At 42.0% G+C, this 19,591-nt stretch overlaps 1 protein-coding gene across 9 annotated transcripts in view; it reads left to right on the top strand.

Moving 5' to 3' along the window:
• neo1a (neogenin 1a) overlaps positions 1–19,591 on the top strand; it is a 303,823-nt gene that overhangs the window by 210,937 nt on the left and 73,295 nt on the right. For all 9 annotated transcript variants that reach the window (XM_057834057.1, XM_057834073.1, XM_057834013.1 and 6 more), the window contains exon 7: positions 2,217–2,337. In XM_057834057.1, coding sequence (XP_057690040.1) covers positions 2,217–2,337 — 121 coding nt within the window. The remainder of the gene's footprint in view (positions 1–2,216; positions 2,338–19,591) is intronic.

Below are 19,591 nucleotides of genomic sequence, written 5' to 3'. Positions count from 1 at the left end.
TATGAGCAAGCCTGCATGGAGACTGGAGACTACACACTGGTGAGGGGGTGGGGCGCAGCACATCACATGAGTGATACAGACACTGCTACGATGCAGGCTAACTACACATAAAATGTCACATAATTGAGAACATGTGACGGAAACTATTGTGCATTCTCGTCGCGTTCTCGTCTCGTCAGCCGGAAACTGTCATTTGTCTCGTTATGTTTTAGTCTCTCAAAGCACTATTTTAGCTCGTTATCGTCTCGTCGTCGTCATGAAACAAAGTGTTTGTTGACAAAATGTTTTTGTTAAATTCAATTCAATTTTATTTGTATAGCCCTATATCACAACAAGGTTTTCTCAGAGGGCTTTACAGAGTCAATTTGATACACAGTCAGATAGAGGTGTGCAAAATTTCCGATTCTTAGATTATTCGCGATTTGGCCGTGGAAGATTCGAGAACGATTCACAAACATCCAAATTCCGATTATTGAAATATGCCAAGTAAAGCAGAAGTACGACACACTCAGCGCACCGCGCGGTCTTCGGTACGCAATTAGGGACGGAGCGAGAGTAGCTAAACATCATGCTTCTCATTACCCGGCCCCTCGGGTAACGCCAATGCTCAACTCACGGCTCTAGCTCAACTCATGCCACGAGATGAAAAAAAACAACAACATACCTGACTGCTGCCGAAAAGCTGCTACAAGCCACATTATGTTACGGTAGATATCATTTGCATAGGACTAGATGCATTATAGCTTCGGTATCGTTACCAGCACATCTACAAAAAACTAGATGCGGGCGTTAGTAACGGCCGCCATCTTAAAGCAGTACACTTCCCTGCAAGGCTGTTGTTGCGAACCTTCCAAGCGAACCTAATTAACTTTTTATCTAAAATACTCCTAAATCGGTAAAATATTGACTTGAATCTATCTTTAAAATAGTTTTAAAACTTTTACATGTTGAAAGTAGACAAAAGAGAAATTATGGAATAACAGGAGCAATTTTAACAACTTTAACGGTTGATTCACAACATTAAATTAATTGAAAGTAGTTTAAAGCTGCTGATATAGAATGGGGACTGGAGTTTTTTATTTACTGTTATTTTTGTATATTTGTTTACTGCTATATGTTAACTTAATACTGAAATAGTAGTTTGGTTTAGCCTGAGAGGATTTTTGAACAATTTTGGAACTAATGTACAAAACATTTTTTTTAAAAAAAAAAAAAAAAAAAAAAAAAAGGAGTGGGGTGCATCAATAATCGTTTTATAATCGAATCGGAGCCTCTGAATCGTAATCGTAATCGAATCGTTAGGTGCCCAAAGATTCCCAGCTCTACAGTCAGATACAGTAGACGAATGAGATGAGTCCATGTCTTGGGCATCCCCCATTCTTAGACCCTCCATGGCGACAAGGAAAAACTCCAAAAACCCAGTGGGAAAAGAGAAACCTTGGGGAGAACCACAGTCAGGAGAGATCCACTCCCAGGACGGACAGGCTAGCGATGTACCAGGACTGATGATGGGTATTAGCAGAAGGAGTTCCAGTTAGTAGAGATGCAATGGCATGAGGGAACATGAGGGGGTCCATCTAGCCAGATGAGACGGGGGGGGGAAAGTGGACGTTCATCCAGCCAGGGGTCAGGATAGTCAGGCGGCTGCAGCTGAAAAAGTAGCCTCTCCCCCAGAGGGGAAGGGGAAAGCGGACACCGGGTGACTAGTGATGAAGAGACTAGTCAACTAGATATTAGAATTAGAAGTGAGAAATAAAGACAAGTGGTAAGTAGAGTGAAAAACAGGGGATAGGACTCAGTGGCTGTACTTCCCCCAGCCATATAGCGCCTAGGCAGCTTAGACTGAACTGTGAGTCCAGTCTGTTTTCAACTAGCCTGAGCATAAGCTTTGTCAAATAGGAACATTTTTAGTATAATCTTAAATGTACAGACTGTGTCGGCCTCTTTAATATTAGCTGGAAGCTGATTCCATTAGACAGGAGCTTGGTAACTAAAGGCTCTAGCTCCTACTGTACTTTTAGAGACCCTGGGAACTACCAGTAGGCCTGCATTCTGAGAACGTCGTTGTCGTCATCGTTGACGAAAACAACACTTTTTGCGCTGAAATACTAGTATATTTGCAGCATTGGCGTTTTCATCTGGTATTTTGGGCAGTCGTCTTTTTTTGCTTTACATAATTTATTCCCTTCTTTTGTCCATTTTGGTGTGTTGTGCAGAAAGAACATGATCTACAGGTTCTAGGCCTGGTCAAATCTGATGAGGGTTTCTACCAGTGTCTGGCAGAAAATGATGCAGGAAACATTCAATCCAGCGCCCAACTCATCATCTTGGATCACGGTACGCAACACACCACAAACACACACTCATGTTCAAGGCAGATTAAATTCATTGAGATGGATGATAATCAAAAATTGATTAAGCATGTCAGCTAACTAAATTATTATGCCTGGTAGGGCTACATCTGATCGTTTTGCTCAGATAATAAAGCAGAGTCGTTTTTTTCCACGCCATTAAGTAATGGAGTAAAGCTCAAAAGTCTCATCCAAGAGCCTGTCTGCCAATTTTGAAGTCTGGAGTAATTTATTTTTATTTACATTAGTTGGATTTAACACAGCATTCAGCATGGCTTAAATTTGCCTGTTTGGCACCAGTGTACATTTGCTGCGTAATAATAGGTACTGATAAGTAAAGTAAATGAAACCACTGAAATTTTAGCTGTTATGGCGATAGCGTCTCTAGGGCTAAGGTATACAGTATACTGCTGTATGTAGGGAAAAATATCCTTTAGTTTTTATTCTCGTACTGGGTAACCAGAGTCAGTGGCTCATAACACCACAATAGACTATGGAAAATGTTTTAATAGGTTAGTTGTTGTGTCATTACCTCTAAACATTAATGGAAATGTAGTAGGACATAAATTCAGCCTCATTTGCAAGTTGATGACATGCCTATTCTAAGCCGCAGGGCCAGTTAAAATCCCCCCACAAAAAGGAAAACAAACAGAATAGAGGATCCTCTCAGTGATAAAACTGCAGCAAAAGGCACATTAAAGCAATCGTGTGCAAAGAGTAGGAGTGGGAGAAGATCTCTTGTTGTTTCTTGGCATATGAGAGTCAACCACAAGAAACCAAAGCCACTGTATGCTTGAGAAAATGCCTTGGTGGTCAGCCAGAGGTCAGAGCCGATTACGCCAAACAGTAAATTTTTGTTTGCTGTTTGCGCTCCCCATTGTAATTGGTCCCGCAAAGTGTTTCCTCATTGTAAGAACCTTCATTTGCATAGTAGTTGATGGTTTTTCTTTTTCAATAGACTATTGTAAGAAGACAAAAGAAAACAAAAAGTCACCATTTATAGAATTCTGCATATTATTATGTAAAAAAGATTCTTGTTTGCAGATTATCTCAACAAACAGCACGGCTTTGTGTCATTGCTGTTGAAATGTCGAGTGAGGTACGCACTGCTGCAGTCCTATTTCACATACTGTAGCTCATGCAACTATTATTATTCAGGTTACACCGCCTGTAGTAAAGGCTGAAGCCATATCAGAAGTTATTGTATTTGTATTTATTATCCTATGGGAACTGTACTATGGAATTGTTCTTTTATAGGGATTTCGAGAGTAGTGCCTATGAACACCCAGTGGTAGAGGCATGGCTAATATTTATTAGTGATCATTATCTTTGCTTCTCGACTTTGCCAGCTTCAAGTCTTTGTTGTCAAATTGAGTATCCTCACTCCTTGTATTTTGGAACAGACAAAGGTTAGTTGTCAGCTGAACAGGCGCAGGGAGTTATTTAGAAGTATGTGCCCTTAGATACTATGGTTGCCTTTAAACATTTCAGCACTAGATAAGGGCCATACAGTTTTGAAGCACCAACAACTATGCAGCATTCATGGTATTTAAAATAGAACTCAGATTGGTGTGTAGGCCTGACATTCCACATCTGCATTTTGGGTCAGATAGTTGCAAACAGATGTAAGTAAATTGAAACCCAAATGCCAAATGGACACAAACTGTACATAATTGTTGTTTCAAGGAGTTTCTTCCACAATAGTCGTATACAGACTAGTCATTCATCTTGTGGAAGTGTTTGTCATACAATGTAGTGAGATATGTAGGAAGCAGGCATTTTGGTGGCTCTTTCTTTCTTTGGGCATGCATTATTAGTACATTGGTACCTCTACATATGAAGTGAATTCGTTCCGAGGCCTTGTTTGTATGTCGAAATGGTCGTATGTCGAGCTGGATTTTCCCATAAGAATACATTATAATTCCAAGAATTCGTTCCACAGCCCGAAAACCTACACTAAATCCTGGATAAATTCTGCTGGCAAATAGCAAAACAAATACATTATAAATACAAATCAGAATAATAATAGTAATAACAATACTAGTACCTATAATAATTTAACGAATCGGGTTCTAATGTTGCAGATGTGTTTTGCGTGGTGTACCTGAACGCACCGTGTGGCTGACGTGACAGTTTGAGAGAGGACTTTTTACTTTCACTTTTCATTTTCTGCTGCGGCGAACAGTAGGCTTGTTGTGCTTGTAGCGTAAATTAATGATTGATTTACGCTACGGCACAGCTTTACGAATGAAACTGTTGCAAGCTCAGGACCACACGAAAATGTAAAAGTACTGACATGTTTCAGTCAAGCTACAGTAAATACATTTCAAGTTATTTATAGTTTTTTTCCATCTTTATTTAAGAGGAGATAGAAATGATATAAGTTAAATTATCTTTTGTCAACTCTTTTCTCAGCAATTAGTACTGCATCAGCACTTTACGTTCTGAAAATGATGGAAAAAGGTTTCATCAGCTGCTGCTATTAAAGGGTTTCTTATTGCATCATATTTGGGCAGTGTCCTGCAGTAGTCTGCAAACTTTTCCATCTGTGAAGTGTTTGTGCATGAAATCCTGGCAGGTGTCAATTTCAGCTTGCCGAGGAAATGGATCATGTTTTTCAACTATGAGGTTACCCAAAGCACTCATTAAAATGATTTTCACAGACAGTACAGAATTGAAGTCTGATCAAATGGCACAGCATTGCACTGCTTAACCGTGTTTTTCAGTAAAGTTTTTGTTTAGGTATTTTATTTTATTTTTATTTTTTTCAAACAGTCGCTAGCTACCAGTGTTTTCAGTAACGCGTTACTAAGTAACTAATTTTGTTATTGCCTCATAATGTATGTAGAATGAAGAATATTGTAATCATGTACAAAGAGCATTTTGAATTGAAAATCTTAGAAAGGTTCTCAAAGGTATGTTTCCATGGTAACCGCTCATAGTTACTTCCTGTTTTGGTCTCGGGTAACACGCGCTAAGTGTTTCTGGACTGAGAATGCGGGTGTACATTCGAGCTGAGTTGGGGTTTAAGTAGTTGGTGGGGTTGATTTAAACAAATTCCATGCAGTTTGTCTGTTATTTGTTAGTTTCAGGGCTCCTGAGTGGATAAGCTAGCGCGAGTCAATGGTGGTTGAAATCAACTCTGTTGACTGATTAAACCCCCGCTAACTCGAAGATTAAGCCTATGTGAAAATTCTGATCTTCCTGTTTAAATTCAGTTATCGGAAAGTCAATTACATGCCAGTTATCTGAACGTCAATTACATGCCAGTTATCAGAAAGTCAATTACATGCGATGGCATTTTTCTGTTGTCATTCTTATGTTGAGGCAGCAAAGCGATAAAAATTGGTAAAAAGTAACGAATAAATTACTTTTAAAGTAACTATGATAATAATGTAATCAATAGACTAACTATATTACTTGTTTGAGGCATAATCCGTAATTCAATTACTTTTTCCAAGTAATCTGTGACAACACTGCTCGCCACGTAGTTTTAAACATTCTGTGTAAGTAAAGATAGAAAAAAGAGGAACTTCAAATTCCACAGGAGATCATGGATTTTAATTTCATCTCAAAAGCAAATGAGGAATTAAAGGATCAAAATGTTTTTTAAAAAAATGTGTAAACTTCTGAATTTACCACTATAAGCCAAACAGGAGTGGAGGTTGCTCATTGCCCTCATTTGCAACTTCCTATTTTGAAATACTCTTTTGTCTGCGTTTGTGCGTCCCTTACTCCCACAACTTCCATTAATTAGTGGATGCCTTAAGTTGACATTTTGCCTGCTTCCTAGCATATATGTCATAGGCAAGCAAATAATTGTTTGGGCATTTCTCCCTCTAGACTTTTTAGCTGCATACTGTAGCATTTTACTTTGTAGTGGGAAAACGTTGCCATCCACGACACATGCTACTTCAAGAAACCTATTGCTGCTGCTTTGCATCAGCAAGCTAAGTGATGGTTCAAGATGTTTTCTAAATTAAATTAGATGGCTTAATATAATTTATCACCATTCCCTCATCCAGCCATCATTTAGATATTTTTTTCAATAATGGCAGAATTCGTTAATTCCTCCACTAAAAGCTGCGTAATCCCTATTCAATCAGAGATACAAGACTCCCACAAAGCAATGATGACGACCTATTACTGCTATTCTTTTTGATTTTCTCTATCAATATTAGTAACATGTGGAGGCACTCATATGGATAAATGGAGAAATAGGTAATGCAATGTTCCAAAATCTGACATTTTGGGGTAAAGTTTCACTGATTAAAATACACCTACTTTTGGGGTTATAAATCTGCAGTATTGTTAAAAATGCAAATATCAAAACTTGCTGTTGTGCAAACAGTAATTAATTCCACAAGGGCCACTCATGTGTGTGGGGTGTGAGGTGCATGTTTGTGAATAATTGATATTTATTTTTTTCTCGTAGTTTTAAGAGTCTTCATCTGAATTACAACAAACTTTCACAATGTTTTTGCACTGACAGAAAATCATTGTCAAAACAAAAGTATTCCTTGTTGCCTGTTCTCATTTTCTCTCCGTTACAATATAGCAGGGTTCACCAAATGTGGGCCTCAAGGCCTCCTGTCCTGTTGTGTTTTCCATATCTCCCTCCTCCAACACACATGCATCAAATCATAAGGATCATTATCAGGATTCTGGAGAGCTTGCTGATGACACAAATGGGCCTTTTACATGGTGACGCTGCGACACCAAGTCGCAACAATTGTGTTGCGGAATGGCCTCGCCTTTACATGGTGAAGGCGAAAATGAAATGCATAGACGACAACTTTTGATTCTGGTCTCCAAAGTGGAATGATTCGAGATATATAAAAATGGAAAGCTCTCACTCAGATGACGTCAGCAGTTGCACACGTCACTTTGGGCATGTGCAGCGCTGCTTCTCAACATTCAAAACAGCAAACATGGTAAAACGACCGCTTTAATTTACATTTTTTATACCATTTATGATCTAGATATATTAATGTTTGCATTTTTGTGCCACTTGGAGCAAAAAGGGGAAAAAAAACGTGGACGCCATTGCTTGGAATGTTGTCTTCCAGGCGAAGAAGGTTGTTTTATTGCTTGGAATGTTGTCTTCCAGGCGAAGAAGGTTGTTGTCAAGGAAGTGCATCATTGGCTTTCGCCTAGTAAAACTGCATTTCCCCCACCTACATATGAAGTTAATTCGTTCCAAGACCTTGTTTGTAAGTCGAAATGTCGTATGTCGAGCAGGATTTTCCCATAGGAATACATTATAATTCCATTAATTTGTTCCACAGCCCAAAAACCTACACTAAATTTGTTAAAATGCCAGGTTGTTTGCATGTTACGTGTTTTGGATCCCCCTGGTAGCGAGTTGTAATTTGTTGTTTTTATGATCAGGCATATTTTGGCCACCTAAAGAAAGTTAAGACCTACGTTCTCATAGAAAGAAAATAAAAAGGCAACGCGCTGATGAAGAGAAAGTTTTGGTCTGATTAATTCGGGACGGGCATCATTATTGCTCTAACCGGACTATCTGCACTGGTATCCATTCTTCTAGTCACACCAGCTCAGTGTTTTTTTACAAAATCCTTAATAGATGACTGCTGTTACTATTGCAAAAAGCAATTCCAAGAGCAAAACAAATACATTATTTTGCGTAGTGTACCTGAACGCACCGCGGGGCTGACGGCAGAGTGACAGAGTGCAGTTGACTTTCTCTTTTCACGTCCTGTTGTTGCTATCAGTTGGCGACGCGTGTTTGTTACAAAAGTTCTGAATTAGATGATTAAAATCCTGAGAAAGCTGGTGATCTCTTTGGCGATCGTACCAGAATAATAATTGTTACCTTAACGTATAAAGACTGGTGAACAGAGATTGTCGGAGTGTTGGCAGTTCATGGACCTGCACACCACGCTCATATTTTTCCATCATTGCATCTTCATTTCAATGGTAAGCTTCACCTTTTTTTCATCACCTGCTGTAACATTCTTGGGACCCATGTCGATTTATCTCACAAGAAAATCCGCCGGTCGTCAGTCTTGCGGGAAAACAATGAAACTGGTACGCTGTCATGAATCGTCGTATTTCGAGCATTCGTCGGATGTAGAAAGAAATGGTGTGTCAAATTTTACGTCGGATGTCGAAAAAATCGTGTGTCGAAGCGATCGTTTGTCGAAGTACCACTGTACTGCATCGTTTTCACATGGAATTGCGACATCGTTCGAATGGAGACGGAACCATATAAATGTAAACTTGAATTTTGTTGTATTCTCGGAGCGCACCATGTAAACGGGCACAAAGTCAAATAATCATTTGATTCAGGTGTGTTAGGGGAGAGAGACATGGAAAACACGACAGGATAGGTGGCATCGAGGTCCGGATTTGGTGAACCCTGCAATATAGGAAGCTATAATATCACCACAGTTTGAAGAAAAGAAAATTAGATTCACTTTTTCACACATTTAATCTGTAAGTGAGTGGCAAAAGAACACAATGAAATTACAATTAGATTTTTAAACACCAGAAATACACCAAAGACTGCTGGCTTCATTGCTGTAGTAGCTAACCGGAATTAGCATCGCTGTTAGAGTCGTAATAAAGTTTTAAACAACTTTTACCCTGACACAAAACACATACAAATAGCATTTGATTATTAATCCCTTTACACTATAGAGTGTATCACAAAAGTGAGTACACCCCTCGCATTTCTGCAGATATTTAAGTACATCTTTTCATGGGACAACACTGACAAAATGACACTTTGACACAATAAAGATAGATAGAGCTTATTTATTTCCCCCTCAAAATAACTCAAAATATAGCCATTAATATCTAAACCCCTGGCAACAAAAGTGAATACAACCCTATGAAAAAATGCACATCCCAAATGTCCAAATTGAGTACTGCTTGTCATTTTCCCTCCAAAATGTCATGTGACTCATTACAGGAGTGCTGTCAGCATTGCTGCAGAGATTGAAGAGGTGGGGGGGGGGGGGGGGGGGGGGTCATTCCCACCACCATGCTTGACTGTAGGCATGACACACTTATCTTTGTGCTCCTCACCCTGTCGTCGCCACACATGCTTGAGACCATCGGAACCAAACAAATTAATCTTAGTCTCATTTGTTGACATGTCTTCAGCAAACTGTTTGCGGGCTTTCTTGTGTACCGTCATCAGAAGAGGCTTCCTCCTGGGGTGACAGCCATGCACACCAATTTGATGGAGACTACGGCGTATGGTCTGAGCACTAACAGGCTGACCCCCCACCTCTTCAATCTCTGCAGCAATGCTGACAGCACTCCGGTAACGAGTCACATGACATTTTGGAGGGAAAATGACAAGCAGTACTCAATTTGGACATTTAGGGATGTAGTTTCTAAGGGGTGTACTCACTTTTGTTGCCAGGAGTTTGGATATTAATGGCTGTATTTTGAGTTATTTGGGGGGGGGGGGTAAATTAACTCTATTATATAAGCTGCACACAGACTACTTTTCATTATGTCAAAGTTTCATTTTGTCAGTGTTGTCCCATGAAAAGATATACTTATCTGCAGAAATGCGACTGGTGTACTCACTTTTGTAATACACTGTAGCAGTAGCCTTGCAAGCAATACAGTACTTCCCGATTCATTGATTCATCATGCAGTACCGTCTTGCAAACCTCAACTGTCCTACCAATTCCCCGGTCATCTGATTAGGACAAAGAGGTGGGAGCTGCAGACATGACCAGCAAGCAACTATCTGGTTGAATAAAATGTCTGAGTGCAAGACGGTTCTTGTAAATAGTTGATTTTCTGAAGTTTTGTCGGAAATACATTTATTTTCCTTATTAAAGGAACAGGAAAGAATGTCAGGAAACCTTTTTTTTTTTTTTACGGGAAACAATGTTTTTCCTCTTCTGTGTACTAATACGTCATACTATGGCTTCATGTGGATTGGTCCCTTTCTGATGGCGAGCCAATCAGGGGAAAGAGGCGGAGGCTACAGACGTGACCAGAAAGCAACTATTTGCTTGACTACTAAGGTGAAATGCAAAGTGGTTTGATACATAGGTCAGTTTCCCAAGTTTTTTTTTCTGAAATACACTTAATTTCCTCATTAAAAGAGGAGCTAAAAACATCACTAAAACCTCTTTTTGACGGGAAACATTTTTTCCACCGATGTGACGAGACAGTACATATTTTTAATGATCAGCTCACAACACAGGTCTCGATTAGATCTTTCCCAGATTGATATGTGGAATATTTTCACGACAGATCTGTGGAACAATCAATCTGGCGTGCCAGGTTACTATAGCAGGGAAACTAATAATAAATGATGACATAGCAGTGGTTTAATTGTTGTATAAACGCCTGCTTTAAAATAGAGTGGTGAGACTGAGCTCAGTGGTGTTTAGTCATTTTAAAATACGGCTTTAAAAAAAAAAGGGGGGGGGGAATAATATATTGGGAGCTTTTGCGACATAAAATGTACTGAGAACCAAAGCTCCACAGATTTCATAAACAAAGCAGTAAACCAAGTTTTAAAAGCCAATCGTACATGATGTAGACGGACGATCACTCCACTGCCTTTGCTCAACACTCTTATTCCCTGTTCAAATCAAGACTTGATAATGGCCCGCTCAAAGATACTTTCCTCCTGTTTGACTAGCACTGAGTAAAAGCTCAGGCATCCTTCAGGAATACTGTGTACTCCATCATCTGCCAGCAGGGTCACTGCCAGGCCAGCAGGATGCAAACACGCAGTGCTGCGAATGTGCGAACATTTCGGCACAGCACACACCGGTCAGATGCCATCAAACGTCCAACTCCAACACAAGCGTCAATATTAGAGTGTTAGAAAATGTCAGGCTCCACTGGGAAACACAAATATGCTCACATACAGTCCCAGCTCTCACAGCTAGCAAGGCAGTCATTCTTTGACCAACTGTAAAGTACTGCTATTGATGGTGATAGATGCCCAATAGCAGTGATCATTCACTGCCAGCTTTACAAGTTAAAATGCTATTGCCATCAATGGCAGCCGATGAGTTGAGCCACAACTGGTACACTTATTTTGAAAATAGTGAGTCTACTGTTTAGGCCAGACGATGTTAAACTACCTTTGTAATAAGTCTCTTTGTGCCTACTGCCATTCATTCTGAAATTGGCGAGCTCCAAAGGTCAATCAATAATGAGCACTCTCACTGCAAAGACCGTAAGGATCTACAAAAGATGAGACCACGGTGAACACTTTGCAGAGGCTAATAAGGTGCAACTGCTGTGGTAAACTGCCTCATAAATGCAGCTCCATCCAGCTCACTCAATATTTGTTGCTTAGTTGCAAAGTCAGAATTTGGTCATAAAATGAATAGAATACTAGTTTTTGTAGTCCATAATTATGCATTTCATAGTTGTCAAAGAGAATTTTGAAGATGAAAATGTGAAAATTCATTCAAAACATAAATACACATCATATGCGTGTGCGCTGATCATAGAGCTTCCATCTTAAAACAACTGGTCCTAAATTATTGCTTTTGCAGAATAAAGATAGTTGTGGCTGTCTTTCACAGATGCCGCTTACGCTGAGTGTATATTTGTGCATTTAAAGCGGCTGTTTTCATGGTGAACTTTTCAATGTGTTGTATTAATTCAAGCGTGGAGAAGAGCTTTGCTTTATTCATAAACGGCCTGTCAGCTAAGTGCTAACCGAAATGTTACGGGTGCCAATTTTGCTGTTGTTTTGCCCTGGAATGAGAGGGAAAAAAAGACTCAAATTGCCTTGGGTACCTGCGTCAGTGTTGTTTTTTTGAAGGTCAGTCATGTTATAAACACCAGTTTATGCCTGGCAGCTCACGCCTGCTTGCGACCTATGTTTTTGTTTTATACTCCTTTCAACACTTGCCCTTATTACTATGTAACACTGTCCTTCAACGTGCAGTCAGCCATCCAGGATGCCAACCTGACATTTTTGGATGTACTTGGTCCCCTGGGCATAGTAATTAAAGTAGCTCACCCACTTTCCTTTCACACTCTTCCCCTAACGCCAGGCGGATGACCCCTGCGAGCGGCGCCACTAAAGCTTTTATGTTTCCTGTTAGCACCCACCCGCTCTTTCTCTCCATTGTACCTCCCAGTTTCCATAAGCTATAAGTAGAATAGGGAGTAATTTCACAGAGGGCAGTTCTGGTGGTGGAGTGTTATTACCACTTTTAAGTACTAGCTCGCCCGATAGTAGCCCGTAATATTGGTGCAAGTTAGATTAGCTGTTTTTTCAGTCTCCTTTGGCTGCTGCAGTTGACCGTACTTATACAAACATTCATTTAGACCTTTTTAGTCCATTCAGGACTGTTCATTCGAAGTTGCTGTACGTGTAATTGCTCAAGGATGGTAATAAATAAATGAGGTGAAGTTTAGTTGCCTGGTACACAAGACTCACCACTGTTCCAGCTATTGAGTCTGGCCACCATTCAGTGGATACAATTTCCAGGGCGGACCAATCAGCGACGGGCAGACGTGACGTTAGTAAAACGACGAGGGCAGGACAAGGGGCTTGCGCGCGGAAGTAAACATACGAGGAGAGCGGAGTTTATTCAACATGGCTAGCGCGAGACAGACTGTTGTCAATGACTCGTGTCGATGTGTTTTTGGTAATTTAAAACTGATTTTACCGTGGATTGGAACATATTCTCGGCTCTCTTGTTCACCATCTGTGTTGTTGTGGAGACGACTTCTGACGCGCAAGAGTGACGTTGCTCGTTAAGAACACGTCACGCAAATAAACTAATCTGATTTGTCGATTGATTTTGTACCTGCTCGAGAGGCCGTTAATGGGCTGGTTCCCAGACTTTTCTCTCAGTGTTTGAAAAATACAGGGAGAACGGTCTGGCCGTGCCAGGCAAGAAGTTTAGGGCCCAGCCTGATGATCAGAAAACGACCCATTAGATATTTACATTCAAATGAGCAAAGCATGATTTCGAATGAAGCCGCAAATCTGCATGAATACGATGTAGTATTTGTGCCATGCAGTGGGGGCAGTGCAGTTTTACAACGCCGAACCAATGCACAAACTTCTTTGACAACATCGTCTTCACGTCAGGCTGAGTGTGCAGACAACCAAACTTGTTTTTCATAATGGCGTTTGGACGGACAGAAAATTAGAATTACTACTTCAGTTACACTAGACTACAAATCATCGAAATTTCAACGAGATGTCGACGGAGCCACGCTAATCTAACTGCACAAATATCCATGAAGGACACATTGTCAGAGAAACGCGGGAAGGCAGGTGGTGTGGGCCCAATTGCAGGGAAACAAAAAGCAGCAAGGCAGGTGGCGGTGAACTCAAAACACGTTTTAATAACAACTAACCAAAAGCACAACGTACAACCAAAAGGACTGGGGATCAAAAAGGCAATGTTCAAACCAAAACTTACTTAAACGGAGGGACTGGGACACGAGGGCTTGGACAAGATATAGACAACGACGCAACAAGGAGTGAAAAGAAACTGGGAGCTTACTGTATATACCAAAAAGAGACGAGGGGTAACGACACAACGAGGAACAGGTGAGCACAGGAGGATGCAGTTTGGAGGATACACTAGGAGGCACAACAGGTGAATTCAATGGGCAATCACAGGGACAAGTCACACTAGGAGAAAACCAACACAAAACCTAACAGTACCCCCCCCCCCCCCCCCCAAGGGACAGATCCCAGACGTCCCGAAGAAAACAAAGTCCCAAACACGGCGAGAAGAAGGATGTCTGGAGGAGGGAGCAACATCAGCCCGTGAGGACTAGTCAGGCGGGCGTCCAGGACGCCAGACGTGGGCCGACCGCACGGGTCGATCAGGTGGGCGCTTGGGGCGCCAGACGTTAGGCGACCGCACGGGTTGATCAGGCGGGCGCCCCGGGCGAGGTAGGACTCTGTCATTCATGCCGCCAAGCCGTGGCAGGGAGCAATGTCGTCGTCTGCTGGCGGAACAGCTTTTGGGTCGTCTGCTGGCGGAACAGCTTTTGAGTCGTCTGCTGGCGGAACAGCTTTTGATTCGTCTGCTGGCGGAACAGCTTTTGATTCGTCTGCTGGCGGAACAGCTTTTGATTCGTCTGGTGGCGGAACAGCTTTTGATTCGTCTGCTGGCGGAACAGCTTTTGATTCGTCTGCTGGCGGAACAGCGTCTGGGTCGTCTGCTGGCGGAACAGTGTCTGGGTCGTCTGCTGGCGGAACAGCGTCCGAGTCGTTATCGTCTGCTGGCGTAACAGCGTCTGAGTCGCGGTCGTCTGCTGGCGTAACAGCGTCTGAGTCGCGGTCGTCTGCTGGCGTAACAGCGTCTGAGTCGCGGTCGTCTGCTGGCGTAACAGCGTTTGAGTCGCGGTCGTCTGCTGGCGGAACAGCGTCTGAGTCGCGATCGTCTGCTGGCGGGACAGCAGCGGAGTCGCGGTCGTCTGCTGGCGGGACAGCAGCGGAGTCGCGGTCGTCTGCTGGCGGGACAGCAGCGGAGTCACAGGAGTCTGCTGGCGGGACAGCAGCGGAGTCGCAGGGGAAAATAGGAGCGGTCGGCGCAGGCACTTGACTGCGGGGAGTCGGCACGAGCACGTGACTGCGGGGAGTCGGCGCGGGCACTTGACTGCGGGGAGTCGGCGCGGGCACGTGACTGCGGGGAGTCGGCGCGGGCAACGGAACTGAGGCCAGACGGCGAGGCGCCGGGACAGGGACCAGGCGACGGCACCGGAACTGAGGCCAGACGGCGAGGCGCCGGGACAGGGACCAGGCGACGAGGCGCCGGGACAGGCACCGCGGGCAGCTTGGACATCGGCGCAGGAGACCGGGACGTCGGCGCGGGAGGCCGGTGCGTCGGCATGCTAGCTTCGGGAAGCCACGACGTCGGCACCGCAGCATGCCGTTGGCCTTGACGACCACGCCGAGGCTTTTGGCGAGTGCCTTCGGGTGGCAGGGGCGGCAGAACAGCCTCATTAGGCCGCAATGAGCCTGGGCGACCCTGCAGGCCACCCCGGGGGGGGGTCCCCGATAGATGGCCCAACGGGATCCCAGGTAGGAGTCTTTCGCTACAATCTCCGAACGGGACACACAGAGCGGAGGGCGGATAGAAAAATAACCAGGGGAAACAGAGGGCAACTCAAAATCTTTTTCAAAATCAGAAAAATCTGAATCCAAAAAAACGTGGCGAGGCAGAATATAATCAGGGGACGGGCGGATGGTCATCGGCGTGCACGCCGGTGCCGGCTTTTTCCCGCTGGGTCCACAATTGGTTGCGTCATTTTGTCAGGGAAACGCGGGAAGGCAGATGTTGTGGACCCAATTGCAGGGAAACAAAAAGCAGCAAGGCAGGTGGCGGTGAACTTAAAACACGTTTTATTAACAACTAACCAAAAGCACAAAGTACAACCAAAAGGACTGGGGATCAAAAGAGCAATGTTCAAACCAAAACTTACTTAAACGGAGGGACTGGGACACGAGGGCTTGGACAGGACTTGAAAGTGACATTGACATAGACAATGACGCAACAAGGAGTGAAAAGAAACTGGAAACTTATATACACACACAGAGACGAGGGGTAACGACACAACGAGGAACAGGTGAGCACAGGAGGATGCAGGTTGGAGGATACACTAGGAGGAACAACAGGTGAAATCAATGGGCAATCACAGGGACAAGTCACACTAGGAGAAAACCAACACAAAACCTAATATACATGAGTTGTTTTTTTAATTCTTGAACAAGTTATGAATCCAGTGCAACCTGTGTTAACCTGGCATTTAAGAGTTTTTGTGTACAGTATGTATGTAAAAGGAGAATTTTAAAAAATTGAAGACGTACAAAGTTTTTTTTTAATCAGTATTACCACTAGAGGTGTGCGAAGTTTCCGATTCTTAGATTATTTGCAATTCGGCCTTGGAAGATTCGGGAACGATTCACAAACATCCAAATTCCGATTATTGAAATATGTCAAGTAAAGCGGAAGTAAAACACACTCAGCGCGCAGCGCTGTCTTCGGGACGCAATGAGTAACGGAGCGAGAGTAGCTAAACGTCATGCTTGTCATTACCCGGCCACTCGGTTAATGCCAATGCTCAACTCACGGCTCTAGCTCAACTCATGCGGCGAGATAAAAACAACAACAACATACCTGACTGCTGCCGAAAGCTGCTACAAAGTACGTCCACAATACATAATGTTAAGGTAGATATCTTATTATATAGGACTAGATGTAGAATAGACTCGGTGGCAACAGCAGCACATGTAGAGAAAGCTAGATGTGGGCGTTAGTAAACAGCCGCCATCATTACAACATTAAATTAATTGAATGTAGTTTAAAGCTGCTGATACAGAATGGGGATTTTAGTATATTATTTGTTTTTAACTGTTAACTTGATACTGAAATAGTCGTTTATCTAAGCCTGCGAGGCTTTTTTTATTTTTATTTTTTTTTATACTGTTTTTGTAACTAATGTACAAAACATTAGCAGCAAATAGCGGGGGTGGGGGGGTATCATCATTAATCGATTTATAATCGAATCGTAGCCTCTGAATCATAATCGTAATTGAATCGTTAGGTGCCCAAAGATTCCCACCTCTAATTACCGCACAATCGTATAGAAACTAAATCACCAATAAAATGAAGCGTTGAATGTATGTCTTGACGAGGCTCCCCTGAATGATACACTGTAGACTGCCCAAAAGGATGTGTGGTATACAGTATAGTGATGTCATGACTAGGAATGGGGAATGGAGAACTGGTTCCAAAAGAGAATCGGTTCCGTGCGTTCTAATTCCATGTCATTGTTTGGCAGTTTATTTAATTATTCTCTTATAGATTCCAGCAAGCATGAATTACGTCACGCTAATTACACGTTATACACGCTGATTCAGCAAGTAACACTACGTGGTTATTCAAAGAGAGACCACTCACCAAGTATAATCTGAAGGGTCGTACCCAAGTGTTATGTATTGATTTTCCCAGGCCAGGTCATTATTTATGAGACTACTTAAATAAATTGAGATTTTTCCCAAAAAGTCTATAAATGGGTCTATCGTATTCCTTGTCGAATACTGTATTAGAAAAATATACATATATGCATCTAAAATAATCCTAAACGATTTTATTACTAATTTTAATGCTCATTTCAGTCGGTAGTCCACCAATCAGTGGTTTTCTCAGAATAATTTAAATTTGGTCGTAGAGCCAATCTGACTACTGATTTCACGCAAAAGTATATAACTCCGCATCCGATGTTGGTATTTTTGTGTTGCTACAACTAACGGAAGGGGATGTTCCAAATTACTTCTCATAATGCACCTGACGACTACAGCCAATCAGCGTATTTTCGCCCGTAATTCGAGATACGATGGTCCCATTGGTCCCAAACCATTTTTATTCTACTCGGTATCAAAAGGCCTTACCATAGACTAGCCCAACTATGTGTAGGAAGTTAACAAATCCAAGTTAATGGAGGATTGTGCTACGACACCATAAGTCCAAGAAATCACGTATCCTACCTGAAAAAGCACACATGCTTATTTTTCTGCAAAAGAATTGTTAATTTTGCACATTTGCACTACGCACTGTTCTGTTGTATTTGACAGTATTCATCTTTTTTATAATTATTTTTGGGTGCTATCAGCTCATATGTCCATTTAAAAAGGAGGATTTTTTTCATTTCTATTAGAAAAATGTTTCGGTAAAATGTTACACATTCTTGTCTATTTGCCACTGTTAACATCGAGGCTTTGGGCCTCTTTTGACCTCGTTGTGAGTTTGTAAGGTTTTGACTTCTGATTAAGCAAACTAGATGCCAATCAAAATGTTTGTTCTTTTTCCCCAAATATCGATAAGAGAATCGATAAAGAATCGAATCGTTAAGCAATATCGATAATGGAATCGGAAGCGCAAAAATCATATCAATCCCATCCCTAGTCATGACAGCAAGAGAGTTCGCTGCGGTTTCTGCTCATAAGGCTGTGGAACAAAGCCCTGCAATCGAAAGCTTGCACCTTTGCTCAACACTTGAGACCAATTACAGCACAATCATTGCTGATTGCTGTTGCAGCGACTCCGTGTAAATGGCCCCTTTATCTCGATCCATAATTAAAAATTTAATTCACAAGTGTTTAAATTATCTATATTCCCAAATATGTTTAAAAAATTGTCTCCCCTAGTCAGAGCCAGGTAGTACAACTGACAACCTACGATAACAAAAATGCATTAAGGACATCACACAGAAGTACAGAAACCCATATGGCAATTTAAGGATAAGCAGTGATGCATAGGTACTGAGCAAAGACAGCTAGCTGTGCAAGTGATGAAGGGTGTTACATAGCGATATAAAGTGACTATTAGTACTGTGATTATGATATAGCAACGTTACAGTCATTAAGCAACATAAGGTGGCAAGTAGTATTATAATTATGTCTACGCAACAATAATAAAGGTGGAAATGATGCAGAGAGTAGCTGAAGTTTCAAAGTGTTCCAGTAGTGATTTTGGTATTTACCCTATATCTACCCACCAAATGTAAACGAGGGCCAGAAAGATGTGTAAATGAGGAATTTTCTGTGCCAATTCGAACAATTCAGCTTGTTATAAAGCTTGTACAGTATATACAGTAAATGTTTAGTATGTGGTCGCCTGAGGTCAGCTGAGCTAGGTTTCAGCCCCCCCAATGATCCTCACAAGGATAAGCTGTGTTGAGGATGGATGGATGGATGGATGGATGGATGGATGGATGGATGGATGGATGGATGGATGGATGGATGGATGGATGGATGGATGGATGGATGGATGGATGGATGGATGGATGGATGGATGGATGGATGGATGGATGGATGGATGGATGGATGGATGGATGGATGGATGGAGTTTTTATTAACAATGGAAACGTTAACAAAACAATCGGAAAGTAAAATGTCATGTTTATGTATTGTGCATAAATAATCAAATAATCAAACCATGTACCATAATTTCTGAAGTATAATATAACCCCACAAGTTTCACATGTGGATTCACCGAACCCTTCGGAATTAGTAAAGCTTTTGTTTTCCAAATTCAAAACCGATATATCAAAGCTACTAAGTTAATAATTTAGAAAGTCCCTGTTCAAAATTCTTCTCATTTTGACAGCATGTTTTATAAACAGGTCAAAATTTGAGACCACGCTGCCCATTGGTCTGTTCTATTCCCTCATACCAAGTGCGACTCAACCTTCCACTGGGCAAGCCAGTTCCTCCTCCCATCAGATCGAGGACTAGC

Source organism: Corythoichthys intestinalis, chromosome 1, assembly GCF_030265065.1.
Source record: "Corythoichthys intestinalis isolate RoL2023-P3 chromosome 1, ASM3026506v1, whole genome shotgun sequence".
In the NCBI taxonomy this organism is placed as follows: domain Eukaryota; kingdom Metazoa; phylum Chordata; class Actinopteri; order Syngnathiformes; family Syngnathidae; genus Corythoichthys; species Corythoichthys intestinalis.
The sequence above is the reverse complement of the archived record's forward strand: the minus strand, read 5'-3'. Positions and strand labels throughout refer to the sequence as shown.